Consider the following 17,337-nt stretch of genomic DNA (forward strand, 5'->3'; position numbering starts at 1 on the left):
TGAAGGTCACGCGAATCCAGTTTATTCGATGCAAAAATACAATTGAAAAAACTTCTGCACAATTCACCAAATTTGTAAGTTATTGGTGAAATTGGTGAAATGTATGCCACCTGAGCATTATAGTTCACGTGACCCTTCACAGTTTTTGGTCTTGGCACGTAACCTTTAACTGGCATGTAAAAAGAAATTATGAAAAAAGTTAGATGATCCATATTATAAATGTTAGAAATTATAAAATTTTGATTGTTGTTATGAAAAATATAATGAAATCTAACAAAAACTGCAGAGTTGCAGGCCCGCCGACTTCTATGGTTATCTTCCGGCAGATGCCCTCAATGAGATATCAAATTATTATTATTATTGGTTGCCTAAAATTAGCTTTGTGCCCAAGGAGTCCAATGGAAGTCGGCGTGACTGCACCCTTGTGTTTCTATCTCGATTTTGTGGTAAGGAAGAAAGAGTTTTATTTGTTTAACAATAATGGGCGAATTTCCGATTTCTCCCCTAAGTGAAGACATCCTTTTTCAAATATTTCAAAAATCAAAAGAGGAAACGTCAGTTGGCCTGAAGAGGCGCCACAATTTGTTTCAGGTGATTAACTCCACTCTGGTAAAATATCCAAGAAATGTCATTGCTGTGAAGTTGGCTCATAAAAAAATAGAGCACTGACATCAGAGAAATGATAAGTTGGTATGCCGAAGGAATCTGAGGTAAAAATTGTGTATGGTATGGGAGAGAATTACATACGAATTCTTTCAAAAGAGGTGCCAATTTTTTCGACATGCTCCCTCTATCTCGCCACAGGCGTACCAACTTATCATTTCTCTGATTGACATTAGAAAAACTTAGAGAAGAACTTAGAGCCATCAGAACAGTCGGAGCGTTTGCTGCGACTGAGCCCCGTATACCAACCCGTATATCTATTGCGTACGAGATCCTAGTGTGTATGTCCCCATACTTTGCCCGTAAGCCTTTTGCATGAAATCTGTACATCTTACAAATTGCGCATAGCGCACTTCTGATATGTACACTGTAGAGCATATATTGTAAACAAAAGATCTGGTTCATGATTATCCTTTCCGTTTCCATGTTGAGTTTTGGCATTTTCACCTATCGTACAGAATGTAATGTATACAAACTGCTTTATCAAGATTACTATGTGTATATCTACCTTTACAAGCATTTCGTTTCATTTCGCATCTTTAAATTTGTACGTATTTCAGAGACATCTGGTACATAATAGTCTTTCATGATCAAGCGGATGTACAAGCTCCGTAGCAACGCGCCACCTGTAATCATTTTTCGTAGACAAAACGTTGTATAAAAATTAAAATCGAGCTTTTCATGTTGATTTCGTTTACAACAGAGAGCCTTGTCAGGAACTCGATAGCTGTCGCTTTGTGACGAAAACAAAATATTTGAATATAGTGACACAAGTACAGTTCCACACAGTTTTCATCCCTAATATGAAAAACCAATTTTTCCTTTAAAAGTAACACATTTTTGCGTGCTTTAATGGTTTTACCATAGAGGTACCTAGAGTATTTATAAGCCGAAATGAAAAATCATCTCACACACACCACTGACAAAAATGGTCTTTTCTTTTTTAAACATGACAATCGTACTTGCTTCATGAACATATATCCGGTGACATTTTATGTGTGAAATATTTAATTTAATTTAATGTTTTCATGTCTTAAAATGCATCGAAAATACTATACCATTTATAATATAGTTCAATGCATCAATTCTGACTGCAAATCATCCAATTCAAATGATTTTATTAAACAAACTTCAATTATTTACTGCGAATTTTAAAACCTTCGCGTATAAATAAGGTAACTTGAATTATGTCAAATTCAAGTTACGTTGCTATCTGTACACGAAAACTACACACACACATTCAACACATTTCGTTCTCCATTCGTATTTTCATTTGTCATTTTGTTCTATTAATAGGCCTTGGTTTTACTTTTTCAAAAAAAAAAAGAATTTGGTTCAGGGAAATCATCAAAAAAAGAGTTCCGCCTAAATGTAGGCTACAATTTGCAAAGGGTACATTGCTCTTAAATTCAGCCGAAAATTGGGTGACATACTTCTTTGTCATAATCAGTATACATGGCACTAGATCCGCGATTACTAATAGTATTCTGATCATTGCATTCGAAACATTTGGTCCAATGGTATACGAAGAAGCTTGTCGATAAACTTGGGAAATTTACTAAAAGTGAAAACAGAAGAAAATGCTCTAAAAACTTCCTTCTACAACCTTAGTTGAAATTTAGAGAGGCAATGTTGTGTCGATTTAAAAAATGAAAACTTTTCGAGTCCGATTAGAAACATAATGTTTCTGCAACGGCGCTGCGAAATGGTTATTTATGCAACAAGTCGCTTCGCTCGTTGATAAGAAACTTAGTGAAAATTTTAAACGAAAGAATTATTTTGTTAAATTTTTTTTACTAAATCCCTTATGCAAAATACGGCAGAATGGGAACATAATTCCTGGTTGGAGGGATTCTTCTGAAAAACAGAAAACCGAAATCGGACGCATTTTCTATTGGAATTTTTTATATGTGCCCAGTAAGGTACCTTTCTAATGACACCCCACACAACCATGCACGTTCCGTGTACCTCGAGAAATTTCTGTAAGAAAAGTGTAAGTTTTCAGTCTTTTTGCGGTTGAAAACTTCAACTGTACATATCTCAGTGTAGATGAATTTTAAACCCAATAAAACCTTATTTGCCAATGAAGTATATGCAATTACCTTTCTAATGACACCCCAGACGACCCTGTACGGCTCGTGTAACTGCGGAAATTTTTAGCCCCGTACGAAGTACTGGGGGCTTATAAGATTAATATGCCGTTTGTAACACGTTGAATTGGAAGCAGACAGTAAGGGCAAAGCATTTGGTTATGTTCATAGATGACGAATCCGCAATAAAAAAAATGTCCGTCCGTCCGTCCGTCCGTCCGTCTGTGACCCCTCTAGCTGGAGTAAATCACAACCTTTTTTCAAAATTCTTTTTTTCCCCGATTGGTATCGACAAAAGTAAGGTCAAGTTCGAAAATGGGCATGGTAGGGTCGACCCTTCCAGAGCTAGGGCCCAATAGGTGTTTTTCAGTCTTTCGACGATATCTACTGAAATACGCACGCAATAGCTACTTGTGACATATCAAATGAAAGGTATTGACGAGTAGAACAAAGTTGCTGAACATTGTTTTTGGGTAAGATGCAACGTGGGCTTGTTGGGAGGGCTCAAAGGTCGTTACTCGGCTCTAAGTGTTTTTTGCACATAAATCGAGTAAATCTCATCCGATTTTGCTAGATCTTGTTTCATTTGAGAGATAATTGAATGCCGAATAGAATGATGACGAAAAAAGTTTCAAATTAGGGCTCTTGGACTAAGGCCGCTACTCGGCCCTAAGTGTTTTTTGCACATAAATCGAGTAAATCTCATCCGATTTTGCTAGTTTTTGTTTTATTTGAGAGGTAATTGAATACCCAATGGAAAGTTGGCAAAAAAATTTGGCTTTCTAAAATAATGTCGTAAATTGTTGGTTTTATTTGAGAGGTACTTCGTACGGGCTTTCGTAATTGCGCTATGCGCAATTTTAAAAATGCACACTTTCAGTAAATTTGACCATGCCCAACTTGACTTGCATTTTGGTAACAGACGCATTAGAGGGTTGTAGACGCATTAGAGGGTTGTAGACGTATTAGGGTTCCGGGCGTATTACGGCTACGGACGTATTACGGTTACGGACGAAACAGGATTACGGGTCGTACGGGGCTAAGTCGCAGCAAACGCTGCGACTGTTCTGATGCCTTGTTTGTAAGAAAAGTGCTGGTTTTCGGTTTTTTTGATGACCTCATACCAGCCACAAAAGCTTCGAAGAATTTTTTTGAAAGTGGTTTTGGCTTCTGGGGTCGAATACCTTACTGGGCACATGCAAAAAATTCCAATAGAAAATGCGTCCGATTTCGGTCTTCTGTTTTTTAGAAGAATCCCTCGTTGTAGGTTTTGTTGCCGCTAAAAACGAATTCAAACGGAGCACTATTGGCGGAAAATTACTAGTAGCGCCACATACAGTAAATTGTGTGAATGACTGAATGTCAATATTTGCGGTTATTATACGTATATAACGTACTTATTTTGGTGGGCGACAAAAGATCAACAAAAAGAAACACAAAATCATTTTGCATTGTTGTAATTCACTCCTGTTCGCTTCAGTGTCAGAAGTTAATTTAGAAAGAAAATGTGAGTTTTGAAAGAAAAAAAACAAAAATTTGTTAAGTAGACGAATTCCGGTATTTGACAATTCGTAGCGGGATTCTAATTCGTTTCAAACGTGTGGCTGTTGTCAGTGCATTTGACATAAAAATGCACAAAACTTCATTTCATTTTTTCCTCGATTGAGGCCTCTGCGAATAATTTAAATAATTCCAAATGTACCAACAACAGAAGTGATACCAGGAGATTATTTAAACCAAAACATAAGGCAGCTGGAGCGCAAATTTTCGCTGCTCATCAATAAAACGCGGACCAACTACGATTCAACATTAAACCGAAACAACGATTGAGGTTACGTATACAATTCAAAACACTAAACAACCAGTGTAGTGTCGAAATCGAATTTGTAGTTAATTTACGTGTGAACGAAAAGTGTCTCGAAATTGGGAATTAAATGGATAGTTCGGACGATGAATACAAGAGTGTCGTATTCGTTGTCATAATTATCTTAGTTAATGTACTGTCCATCAATCTGTTTGCATTTGCTTATCCGAATGTTTTGTGGACACTGGCGCAGCACATGAAAGATAGTCTGTTTGAATTGCTGTCCGACAATTTGTTTATGGTTATCATGAGCGTACAGAAATCGAAGAAGAAAATGGAAAATCGACAAAGGAATCAATTGATCAACGGAACAAGTACAAATAGCAATAACCGTCCACTACTGGTTCGCGGTCTAATCAATGCGAATTGGGCGAATGTACAACCGATGGCCGCTCCAAAAGCAACAGTGAAGCAGAACGGTGACATTGACGGTAAAGGTGGTAAACGGCAACAGAAAAACAAAGAAGGTAAACGGTTTTGCGCTACCATTCGATGTTTGTGTCACTAAACGAATTGCGCTTCTCTTTTGAAACACAGGGTTGAAACTTACCAAACACATCGCAATGGATTGTGAAATGGTGGGAATTGGATTCCAAGGAAAAGATCACATGCTAGCTAGAATATCGATTGTAAATCAGCAAGGCGAGATTATCATGGACAAATATGTTAAACCTAGCGAAAGTGTGAGTATCCAGATGAAAATGGTCTTAAATCAATCTCATCAATGTAGCACGAAGCAGATCTCTTGTCATGTACCGGTCTGTGAAAATTTCCCGTGGGCATGTCTCCGTGAAAATTGCATACTTTCGAAATTGTGATACCCGTTTCGAATGGTTTTGAAATTCGCCCTTTGCTGAAAAATGCACAGACAATTGCGGAGTCGAAAAAAGTAGCCTCTCCCAGTTGTACCTGACTACGTTACCATCAGCGGCATCATTAGGACATGTATGCTCTTGCCACACGACGACAAACAGTTTGTAAACGTATCCTCAACGGATGTCGCACCGTACGAAATTGTAGGCTTTATCTCGTTGGAGCCAGCTCTCGGTTATGTTACGACGAAGAGGCAGAATTTCATCATTTCCAATCAATTACCAATGTTGAATGTATCATTCTTCCACTTACGAGTGATATCGCCAAATCTTCAGGTGATTGGGGAACAAGCGGTCTCCGATTTTAATGAGTGATAGCTCGTTGGATTCGTCTTTCAATTCTAAGAAACACGTATCTTTCACTTTTTCTTTAAAAAAAATAGTTTTCTGTGAAAAGCGTTCAAAAGTGAAGACATGTCAGATGGTACCGAAAACAGTTTTTCGGCAATAACTCAAGAAAAAATTATTTTAAATTGTTTTAATGTTGTACGAATGTCGGCCCTGGAAAGACCTACAGGTAGAGTATACGCACCACTTGGTGCGAGTAGATCCACGAGAGTTACGACTAAAAATGTAGTGAATGTTCGGAGAGTCCGCCTTCTCTGCAGCTTCGATGTTCCACGGAACTGAGTATGGGGTGTTGAAGCTGGCCTCACCCACTATCGTTGCACATATAAATGAACCCAGTACTTTTGAGCTGCAAGCCTACAGAAGTCCTGGAAAAAAAGTTGGTGCCAGAATGCAGATTTTTTCCTTTTTTCTGATGGCCCAACTGCTGGAACGGTACTACGGCAATCATTTTTTATCGTCTACAGGATTTTAGTCAAATAAAGTGTTAGCGTATAGCAAATGACCTCAGGAGTCCGGACCAGTAATTAGTTTTTCAATTGGACCAATATTTGCTACGTGACAGAAGATTGGGAAACCGTTTGCTCCCACTTGATCGTATCGTTTTTCCACACTCCTATCACGTAGCAAATATTGGTCCAATTGAAAAACTAATTACTGGTCCGGACTCCTGAGGTCATTTGCTATACGCCAACGACCTATATTCGAGTTAAAGCGAAGCGTATACGTTAAAGGAATAGTAGACGATACAAAATTACTCACGTAGAACCGTTCCAGACGCTGTTCTGGCAGTTGGGCCCTCAGAAAGAAGGAAAAATTTGCATTTTTGCACCCACTTTTTTTCTAAGACTTCTGTAAGCTTGCAGCACAAAAGTACTGGGTTCATTTATATGTGGGACGATAGTGGGTGAGGCCAGCTACAACACCCCATACTTAGTTCCGCGAAACATCGAAGCTGCAGGGAATGCGGACTCTCCGAACATTCACTATATTTTTAGTCGTAACTCTCGTGGATCTGCTAGCACCAGCCAGTGCGTATACTCTACCTTAGGTGTTTCCAAGGCCGACAATCGTACAACATTACAACAATTTAAAATAATTTTTTCTTGAGTTATTGTCGAAAAACTGTTTTCGGTACCCTCTGACATGTCGATGAAAGATAAGTGTTTCCTAGAATTGAAAGACGAGTCCAACGAGCTATCATTCATTAAAATCGGAGACCGTTTGTTCCCAAAGTAAAAAAATCACCCGAAGAATTGGCGATACCACTCTTACAAGTCTATGAATCTGCGCTAGAAATTTTTTAACGAACAAACGGTAAAACACTTCTGAAAATTTAATATTTTGTCACTCGATGACGGAGCTACATATAGAGAATCATCCCGAAAAATTGGTTAAGCATCGCCCTCGCATGTCTAGAACCACTGAACATCTGTTATCCACATTTCAGTCGCAGCCGAAAAGTAATTGCGGGATCTAACAACACTGCAGTCAAGGCTAGATACGTTTTCTTGCCACTACGGGATTTGGGCTAGAAAGCTAGTGAAGAAGTAGTGACAAACGTAGTGGTTGATAGATTGTTTTGCCTTTTGCCACTACTTTTACTGAAGTACTTACAAAGGCCAGTTCTCAAAGCTTCGCAGCTACTTTTGCAACTACTTTTAATCACTGTACTTCAGCTAAAGTTGCAAAAGTAGTGGCAAAACGTTTACAACTACGTTTGCCACTACCTCAGCTTTTTACCCCAAATTCTGAAGTAATAGCAAAAGGTGGCTAGGCTACAATCGAGACTTGACTGCAGTGTTGTCTGAATCCGTTTTTTTTCTATCTACTTCAGCGGGGTTTCGGTCGCTTCGGTTTCATTGTACAGTTACAGTGGAATTTTTCTGCTTTCAATTTTATACTTTGATCAGCGTCCCATGACTGTATTGCAACAATCGAGTAATCGACCAAATTTTGTTGGTCAAAATTACATGAAAACTGTGGACATTTCTGATGAGACAACACAGGTAAGATGAGGATGTTGGCCTTACTTTCTTTGTTCTGTAAAAATTTGACATTGGGTAAGCGATAACTTGTTGGAAGCAACTACTCAGATCACCCATTAGAGATGGCTGGGGTTCGTTAGCTGGATAAAATTCTTTGTTTTTAGCCCCGTACGAAGTACGAAGGGGCCTATAGGATTACGATGCCGTGTGTAATTGATGGAATTCGAAGCAGACGGTAAGGGCAAAGTGTTTGCCTATGTTCATAGATGACGAATCAGCAATAAAAATTTGGGCCGTCTGTCCGTCTGTCTGTCACGTCGATATCTTGAGTAAATCAAATCCGATTTCAAAAAAAAAAAATTTCCCTGAAAGATAGTCAAAATAGTGAGGCTAAGTTCGAAGATGGGCATATTCGGGTCGGCCCATCGTGAGTTAGGGCCACCTAAGTCATTTAAGGTCTTTTGGTGATATTTATGGCAAAATAAACGATGGAAATGTAAATGACACGGCAAATGATAGGTATTGTCAATACCAATCCAGGAACAAAAAGTTTTTTAAAATCGGGTGAGTGGACCGTGAGTTAGGGCCTTAGAAGTGAAATGCTACTAGGGCCCGATGTGTATTTTACATACAACTCGAGTAAATTTCATTCGTTTTTCGTAATTTTTGTGTCATTTGGAAGGTAATCGAACGCCGAATAGAATGTTGTTGAAAAAAAATTAAATTTGGGTCCTTGGACTAAGGCCACTACTAGGGCCCTATGCGTATTTTACATACAACTCGAGTAACTTTCATCCGTTTTTCGTAATTTTGTGTTATTTGGAAGGTAATCAAAGGCCGAAAATAATGTTGTTGGAAAAAAAATTAAATTTGGGTCCTCGGACTAAGGCCGCTACTAGGGCCCTATGCGTATTTTACATACAACTCGAGTAAATTTCATCCGTTTTTCGTAATTTTTGTTTCATTTGAAAGATAATCGAACACCGAATAGAATGTTGTTGAAAAAAAAAATTAAATTTGGGTCCTCGGACTAAGGCCGTTACTAGGGCCCTATGTGTATTTTACATATAACTCGAGCAAATTTCATCCGTTTTTCGTAATTTTTGTTTCATTTGAAAGATAATCGAACACCGAATAGAATGTTGTTGAAAAAAAAAATTAAATTTGGGTCCTCGGACTAAGGCCGTTACTAGGGCCCTATGTGTATTTTACATATAACTCGAGCAAATTTCATCCGTTTTTCGTAATTTTTGTTTCATTTGAAAGATAATCGAACACCGAATAGAATGTTGTTGAAAAAAAAATTAAATTTGGGTCCTCGGACTAAGGCCGTTACTAGGGCCCTATGTGTATTTTACATATAACTCGAGCAAATTTCATCCGTTTTTCGTAATTTTTGTTTCATTTGAAAGATAATCGAACACCGAATAGAATGTTGTTGAAAAAAAAATTAAATTTGGGTCCTCGGACTAAGGCCGTTACTAGGGCCCTATGTGTATTTTACATATAACTCGAGCAAATTTCATCCGTTTTTCGTAATTTTTGTTTCATTTGAAAGATAATCGAACACCGAATAGAATGTGGTTGAAAAAAAAATTAAATTTGGGTCCTCGGACTAAGGCCGTTACTAGGGCCCTATGTGTATTTTACATATAACTCGAGCAAATTTCATCCGTTTTTCGTAATTTTTGTTTCATTTGAAAGATAATCGAACACCGAATAGAATGTTGTTGAAAAAAAAAATTAAATTTGGGTCCTCGGACTAAGGCCGTTACTAGGGCCCTATGTGTATTTTACATATAACTCGAGCAAATTTCATCCGTTTTACGTAATTTTTGTTTCATTTGAAAGATAATCGAACACCGAATAGAATGTTGTTGAAAAAAAAATTAAATTTGGGTCCTCGGACTAAGGCCGTTACTAGGGCCCTATGTGTATTTTACATATAACTCGAGCAAATTTCATCCGTTTTTCGTATTTTTTGTTTCATTTGGAAGGTAATCAAAGGCCGAATAGAATGTTGTTGAAAAAAATTAAATTTGGGTCCTCGGACTAAGGCCGCTACTAGGGCCCTATGTGTATTTTACATATAACTCGAGTAAATTTCATCCGTTTTTCGTAATTTTTGTTTCATTTGAAAGATAATCGAACACCGAATAGAATGTTGTTGAAAAAAAAATTAAATTTGGGTCCTCGGACTAAGGCCGTTACTAGGGCCCTATGTGTATTTTACATATAACTCGAGCAAATTTCATCCGTTTTTCGTAATTTTTGTTTCATTTGAAAGATAATCGAACACCGAATAGAATGTTGTTGAAAAAAAAATTAAATTTGGGTCCTCGGACTAAGGCCGTTACTAGGGCCCTATGTGTATTTTACATATAACTCGAGCAAATTTCATCCGTTTTTCGTATTTTTTGTTTCATTTGGAAGGTAATCAAAGGCCGAATAGAATGTTGTTGAAAAAAATTAAATTTGGGTCCTCGGACTAAGGCCGTTACTAGGGCCCTATGTGTATTTTACATATAACTCGAGTAAATTTCATCCGTTTTTCGTAATTTTTGTTTCATTTGAAAGATAATCGAACACCGAATAGAATGTTGTTGAAAAAAAAATTAAATTTGGGTCCTCGGACTAAGGCCGTTACTAGGGCCCTATGTGTATTTTACATATAACTCGAGCAAATTTCATCCGTTTTTCGTAATTTTTGTTTCATTTGAAAGATAATCGAACACCGAATAGAATGTTGTTGAAAAAAAAAATTAAATTTGGGTCCTCGGACTAAGGCCGTTACTAGGGCCCTATGTGTATTTTACATATAACTCGAGTAAATTTCATCCGTTTTTCGTAATTTTTGTTTCATTTGAAAGATAATCGAACACCGAATAGAATGTTGTTGAAAAAAAAATTAAATTTGGGTCCTCGGACTAAGGCCGTTACTAGGGCCCTATGTGTATTTTACATATAACTCGAGCAAATTTCATCCGTTTTTCGTATTTTTTGTTTCATTTGGAAGGTAATCAAAGGCCGAATAGAATGTTGTTGAAAAAAAAATTAAATTTGGGTCCTCGGACTAAGGCCGTTACTAGGGCCCTATGTGTATTTTACATATAACTCGAGCAAATTTCATCCGTTTTTCGTAATTTTTGTTTCATTTGAAAGATAATCGAACACCGAATAGAATGTTGTTGAAAAAAAAATTAAATTTGGGTCCTCGGACTAAGGCCGTTACTAGGGCCCTATGTGTATTTTACATATAACTCGAGTAAATTTCATCCGTTTTTCGTAATTTTTGTTTCATTTGAAAGATAATCGAACACCGAATAGAATGTTGTTGAAAAAAAAAATTAAATTTGGGTCCTCGGACTAAGGCCGTTACTAGGGCCCTATGTGTATTTTACATATAACTCGAGCAAATTTCATCCGTTTTTCGTATTTTTTGTTTCATTTGGAAGGTAATCAAAGGCCGAATAGAATGTAGTTGAAAAAAAAAATTTGGATCCTCGGACTCGCTATGCGCAATTTCTAAGATGTACACATTACATAATAATTTTACTTTAACTACTTTAACCGGCGCATAGGCTTACGGTCAAAGTAGGGTGACAGACGCACTAGGGTCACGTACGCAATAGATATACGGGTTTGTACGGGGCTCAGTCGCAGCAAACGCTCCGACTGTTCTGACGGCTCGTTTTTTGCATGCATCATACCAAACCTTTAATTCAATTTTGAGAACTTTCACTTTGTCAGTGAAGCATTCCGTGAGAAAATTCCGATTTTCGTCCAATTTGACATCCTGCCGAAATTAAACGATTTTTTCCTGCAGTTCGTTTATATCATTCGGCTAATTTCATCGTGGACGGGAAACGTTGCCCTTGTCTTATGTATTTTCCGAGCTTTGTTTTATGCTTTGTTCTACACGTACTTGGCAAGTATGGTCAAAAGTAACGGATCGTTTCTGCATTCACAGGTTGTCGATTATCGAACACACATCAGTGGAATCAGAGCCAAAGATATTGATAACGGTGAGCCGTTCGGTGCCGTTCAACGTGAAGTTATAAATTTACTTAAAGGCCGTATACTTGTGGGCCACTCAGTCAGCAACGATCTGAAAGTGTTACATCTAAAACATCCGTATAGGTAGGACTGAATCAGCATTTGCTGGTCTCCAATTTAATCAAATTTCTAATAGTTTTTCGGTTTCTCAGAGATACGCGAGACACATCAAAATATGCTCCGCTGGCGAAACGAGTCAGTGGCGGTTCGACACCTAGCCTGAAAGCGTTAGCTCGTGTTGTTCTCGGCATTAACATCCAAGATGGTGAGCATTGTTCGGTTGAGGATGCGCGCGCTACAATGAGAATTTATAATAAAATTAGTCAAGACTGGGAACGGAACCTGAAGCAACGGAGCTAGTGATTTAGTCTTAGGGGCCGTTCATAAATTACGTAACGCTAGAGGGGGGAGGGGGGGGTATGAGGCAAGCGTTACGGTTCTAACAAAATTGGGTCAAACTTGACCCTTTTAGCGTTACAGACCCGGGGGGGGGGGTCTGAAAAATGTTGATTTTTGCGTTACGTAATTTATGAACGGCCCCTTAGTGCCTATGTTGATTATTTAAAAAAACAAAACAAAAACTAAACAAATGAGAGAGTTGTGTGTCATGTAATATAATTTGAAATACGGTTCGACTGTGTTTGTATTACTGTAACGAGCGCTGCATCACGTTCGTTGTTGAGGAAGGTGGTAGTTGTCATAGAATTCCAGATTTGATGTTGAATGATAAGTTCGAATGTTACACAAACGTCGGGTTTCATCACAATGGGAAGATTCTGCAGGTTGGTGCGCTATTTCTTATTGAATTTTACTATTTCGAGCTTTGTTGCAATGTCTCCAATAAATATGTTTTCTAAATCGTTAAAAGGTTGTCTCTGACGTATACCCAACCTAAACCGTATTTAGAGATGGCTCTACTGGATGGTTTCAAATAAAGTCTTAGTGTGGTAAGGTCGTAAACAACAACTTTTATTGTGTACGAAATGGCGCATCAACAAACTCAACCCAAATCTGCTTGAGGCTAAATTTTCCTTGAAGGCCAGGTTAAGGTGTTATTCGTAGCAAATGTTTACATTGCAATTGAAAGCGTCTTAACCTGGCTTTACGTAAGGTTATTCAACCTAATCCTTGGCCGTCCACCACGGCTCCACAACCCACAGAAAACAATTCAGAATTTTACTGCTACTGCGCCAAATAAAGCTGTGGCTATGACACTTTCATTGCCACTGTCCAATGAAAATGTTCGGTTGGTATTTTCTTCATTAAACTCATAATCCTTTGAGGATGGTACTACAGCTATTCGAATACGGATTACAATGCCGTCAGTACTGGACATGTAGGTTGAATGAAGGGTCGAAAAGTAGATGGAACAAACAGAAGATTTAAATCCGTACGAATGTACTACTACTACTACTACTACTACTACTTGGAAAAGTTGGAAAAAAGTTCATATCGTTTTTGCTGCTGTTGGACTTCTCGAGTGCGTTTGACTTAGTACATCATGGTCTGCTGTTAGATAAGCTGAGGAAAAAATTCTTTTTTTCGGCAAGTGCCGCTGAACTGATTAAATCCTATCTGTCTGGTAGATGTCAGGCGGTGATGATTGATAACTATTTGTCGGAGTTCCTGTACACTAATAAAGGTGTTCCACAAGGATCGGTCCTAGGCCCCCTACTGTTCTCGCTATTCATTAATGACCTTCCCAACGTCCTTATTCATTGTCAGTGTCATTTGTTTGCTGATGACGTTCAACTATACAAGCACCAGGACTGTATTAAATTCAAGGAAGGTGTGGACCAGATTAACGAAGACTTAAACAGAATTCGACAGTGGGCTGAAGAAAATAAACTGATTTTGAATGCGAGAAAGTCAATGGCGATTGTCATATCTGAATCTGAAATTGAAATTGATGATCCTGTTCTTGCTCATAATCCAATTCTGCTAAATGGTGATCGAATTCATTACTTCCGGAAGGCAAGAGTACTGGGACTATGGATAAACAACATGATGACATGGACAGATCAAGTGAGACAGATATTGCAAAGGGTGTATGGTGCATTGCGAAGCCTCTGGAGTTGCGGCTCGTTTTTGCCGTTAGACAAGCGCCGCATGCTAGTGAAAACGTTGATTCTTCCGCATTTTACTTATTGTGATTCTGTCATGTGCGACATGGATGCCAGTTCGAGACATTCACTGCAAGTAGCGATGAATGCTTGTGTGCGATTTGCGTTCAAGCTAAAGCGGAGAGATCACATTTCGACGCAAGAAGTAGCTGTGTTGGGATGCTCATATCCGAACTTTAGAAAGTATAAAATGTGTTTGGTGCTACGGAGTGTTCTGATAAGTAAGCAACCTGGCTATTTAGCTGAACTTTTGAAATTTACGCGTAGTGCTCGGAACCCGTCGTTGATTGTGCCATGCGCTGTGAGATCCATACTGAAGGATTCTTTCTTTGTTCAAGCTATCACTTTGTGGAATTCGCTTTCGCTAGATTTGAAGAGGAATATGTCATCTGAATCTTTTCCTGATGAGTGTCAGCGTTTTTTTGTCATTAATGATTAGACTCTCTTATGCTCTCTTTTGCTGTTTTTGATGTTTTTATTCTTCCTCTCTCTCTCTCTCTCTCTCTATGTTTGTATAAAGACAAGATAAGAATCGAATGAAAAGGTTTAGAGTTAAGTTCATGTTATGAAATCGTGATTTATGTGCGACATCACAGGTAGTGTTAAGGCTGCGAGCGCACTTACGCCGTTTAGCACTCCGTTTACGAGTGAACAATGGAAGCTCCTCCCACTTTCCATTGTAAAAACGTAAACGGAGAGCTAAACGGTGTAAGTGCGCTCGCAGCTTAAGGCGATAGCCTTCTGTGAATCATTGAAATAAACATACATACATACTACTACTACTACTCATTGACCGATTGGTAGAGATTCATTGTAATCAATTCTGAAAGGCATCATTTAATCAACTGTTGCGTGACACTGCCAGTTTACCATAAAGAAAATTCTACGAAACCAAGGGCACAGCGACTAGGGACTGCCTGTGCTTCATTACCGGAATCGTTTTTCCTCCCGAGCGAAAGCGATTAAACGGCTCGACATTGGACTCATACAGTTCACCTGGCCGTTCATTCCCTTCGCGACATAGACCGGATCGAAGTTTGATTATCTCTCATGACTCGTTGAGTCTATCAAAACTTAATGTTGTAATAACCTCTTCAGTTCGAATGTGTGAAGACAGCAATCAACTATAGGCCACAGAGGCAACTGCAGAGTAATCACTGTTTTTAGTCCTACTTTTGAGACCATTTCGTTCACTGGATTCGTGTGAATAAGGTGCAGCTGGGTCAATGATTTAAAAAGTTCGTTTTTCCGTGATTACCACTTATCGGTTTGTGCCATCTAACGAGTGATTGAAGAACTTAATCGGATATCAAAGTATAGCACTACATCTTTTGTGAACAAAGATTACTAAAACTGTGCTTATGATGACTGGAAACTTTTATGTAGCGCCACCGAACCACCATTTATTAAGTTAAAAAGTTTACAAAACACAACCAAACGGTCGTATAGTCCAAGCAACGCTTTACTTTCGTCATGGTAAGTACACATTCTGTCATTTTTGTATTGAAATGCAATAAATTTAGTTATTCAGCCTAAACTAATGGCGATAACATAAGAAACTAATCACCGTTCTCACTGTTCCCCATCGACCATTTCCAACTCAAAAATTCTGTGACTGTGGTCGGACATAATACCATAGAGATCTCTAATGAATCCACCTTGATTGATCAGTTCATCCCTCAGCTCGTCCATTTCCGCACGGTAATTTGACAACAACTCAAAAAGATTTTGAATCAATGCACCTTGCCGAATCAGTTCATCCTTGAGTTCACTTGTATCTTCGTTTGGTGAGCAACTGCTTTCGCAATCTTCAACAGGTACAGTTGGTGTTGATGGTGTTGTTGTAGTTGTACTTGTGGCTGTTGCTGGTGTTGTAGTACTTGTGACTGTAGTTGGTGTTGCAGTAGTACTTGTGGCTGTAGTTGGTGATGTAGTAGCTGTAGTAGACGATTTTGGTGCAGTTGGTGGCGTCGGTGGTGGTGGTGATGTTGTTGTTACGATTGGTGGACAACGCAAGGTTAGGTTACCTTTCAGCCATTCCAACTGCTGAGGCGTAGATGCGTAGTAACTTAAGCACGAATTTAACAAAAAGTCTACAAATTTCAAATTGTCAAGATTTTTAAGCAAATTTTGTCCAACGCTTACAATTTTGTTGCTTGGCACAAGTAATGCCTGGACATGTGGTGTGTATTTAAATAAATCACCATCGAGGTGAACAATGCCAGTGTTAGAAATGGCGAGGTAAGTTAAATTTGGAAACTGTTTAACATCGTCTGCAGTAATTGATGTTATCAGTTCACCGTAAATACCAACACCAATAAGCTTTGGCAACAAATTTCCTATATTCGATGGAATACTGGAAATGTTATCAAGCGCTGGTGAGACGACAATATCGATGACCTCAATATCCGTATAGGTCTTTCCGTTAGAATGTTGATTACCAACAACATCAACTACGCTGGTCCAATTTCCAGATGGTTCTACTGCTACGCTACATACGTAGGTTAACTTATCGTATTTCGGACCAGAAATTCCATGCTCCCAATTGCTGGGCCATAATACTGTATCACATTGCAAGATTCTGAATATCCAGGCGTCGGTTGAAGCAATGCATATTAGACAGATACAGAGAAGTTTTACAGTTGAATTCCTTTACAGAAAGAGAGATGAGACACGGTAACTTTAAAATTGGAATGACAATTCTATTGGCAAACTCACATTTTGTGTCGTCAATGTGTCGGGTAAAAAATCGAATAAATAATCCGAAAAGCGTAGATTGCGGTGTATTCGGTCAATTAAACTGAATTTATGGCCGAGTTTCGACGAGGAATTGCCTAATATCCTGTCATTAAGTCGGGTAACATTATTTACTAAGATTATATGCAGACATGTCAGTGACTCGAGCATTTTTTTCCTGACAGCTTTCAAACTGTTAGTACGTCGGATACGGATGTTACACACCCTTTCCTAGCCCATATTTTTTAAGCGATGGAAAATAAAGCAGGCTCAGTATAATTACGAAGTTTAGACCAAGGTCTATTATGAGGAGGTTACGTCGATAACTGGAACAGTTATCGCATAAATCCACTGAACTTTGCTGAAATTTTCATTCAAAATTGTAGAATGATTTCAGTTCAGTTGAAAATAGAGGTTGAGTTACCGATAGGCGCCATGTCTTTTTTTGTCTATACGTCCCGAGTGAAATAATTGCGATCGGTGTAACCTCCACACATGAAACCTTGGCTTAGGCACCTCAGTGACTAGTACGCTGAAGTCCGAAACGTTTTTAGTTTAAATAACATAAAGGCGCTTTTTCGGCTGCACTGTCTATTT

At 38.5% G+C, this 17,337-nt stretch overlaps 2 protein-coding genes across 4 annotated transcripts; one reads left to right on the plus strand and one right to left on the minus strand.

Annotated features, from left to right (window-relative positions):
• The first annotated feature begins 4,111 nt into the window (after positions 1 to 4,111).
• Positions 4,112 to 12,513, plus strand: LOC119067833 (RNA exonuclease 4). Of its 2 annotated transcripts, none has more exons than XM_037171008.1 (5): positions 4,112 to 5,084; positions 5,155 to 5,300; positions 11,796 to 11,965; positions 12,034 to 12,255; positions 12,427 to 12,513. In XM_037171008.1, exons 1-4 carry the CDS (start codon positions 4,688 to 4,690, stop codon positions 12,239 to 12,241), a joined length of 921 nt encoding a protein of 306 aa, XP_037026903.1. In that variant the 5' UTR covers positions 4,112 to 4,687; the 3' UTR covers positions 12,242 to 12,255; positions 12,427 to 12,513. The 2 variants fall into 2 exon arrangements, with proteins under 2 accessions (XP_037026903.1, XP_037026902.1); XM_037171007.1 differs by having other exon boundaries at positions 12,034 to 12,250; positions 12,422 to 12,513.
• Positions 12,514 to 15,394: 2,881 nt separating this feature from the next.
• On the minus strand, positions 15,395 to 16,919 carry LOC119067728 (mucin-5AC-like). 2 transcript variants are annotated; one of them, XM_037170842.1, is made up of 3 exons: positions 16,723 to 16,919; positions 15,876 to 16,654; positions 15,395 to 15,836 (listed from the first exon to the last, which is right to left on the minus strand). In XM_037170842.1, coding segments are annotated over exons 1-3 (1,041 nt in total). In that variant the 5' UTR covers positions 16,725 to 16,919; the 3' UTR covers positions 15,395 to 15,576. The 2 variants fall into 2 exon arrangements, with proteins under 2 accessions (XP_037026737.1, XP_037026736.1); XM_037170841.1 differs by having other exon boundaries at positions 15,395 to 16,654; positions 16,723 to 16,918.
• Positions 16,920 to 17,337: the final 418 nt, after the last annotated feature.

The sequence above is a fragment of the Bradysia coprophila genome (assembly GCF_014529535.1).
Source record: "Bradysia coprophila strain Holo2 chromosome X unlocalized genomic scaffold, BU_Bcop_v1 contig_128, whole genome shotgun sequence".
Lineage (NCBI taxonomy): Eukaryota > Metazoa > Arthropoda > Insecta > Diptera > Sciaridae > Bradysia > Bradysia coprophila.

Bases quoted from the DNA above. Each gene is read 5' to 3' on its own strand.
- LOC119067833 (XM_037171008.1), top strand. From the start codon at position 4,688: ATGGATAGTTCGGACGATGAATACAAGAGTGTCGTATTCGTTGTCATA. The intron at 5,085-5,154 runs GTAAACGGTTTT...TTTGAAACACAG, and splicing joins GCAACAGAAAAACAAAGAAG to GGTTGAAACTTACCAAACAC. The intron at 5,301-11,795 runs GTGAGTATCCAG...CTGCATTCACAG, and splicing joins ATGTTAAACCTAGCGAAAGT to GTTGTCGATTATCGAACACA.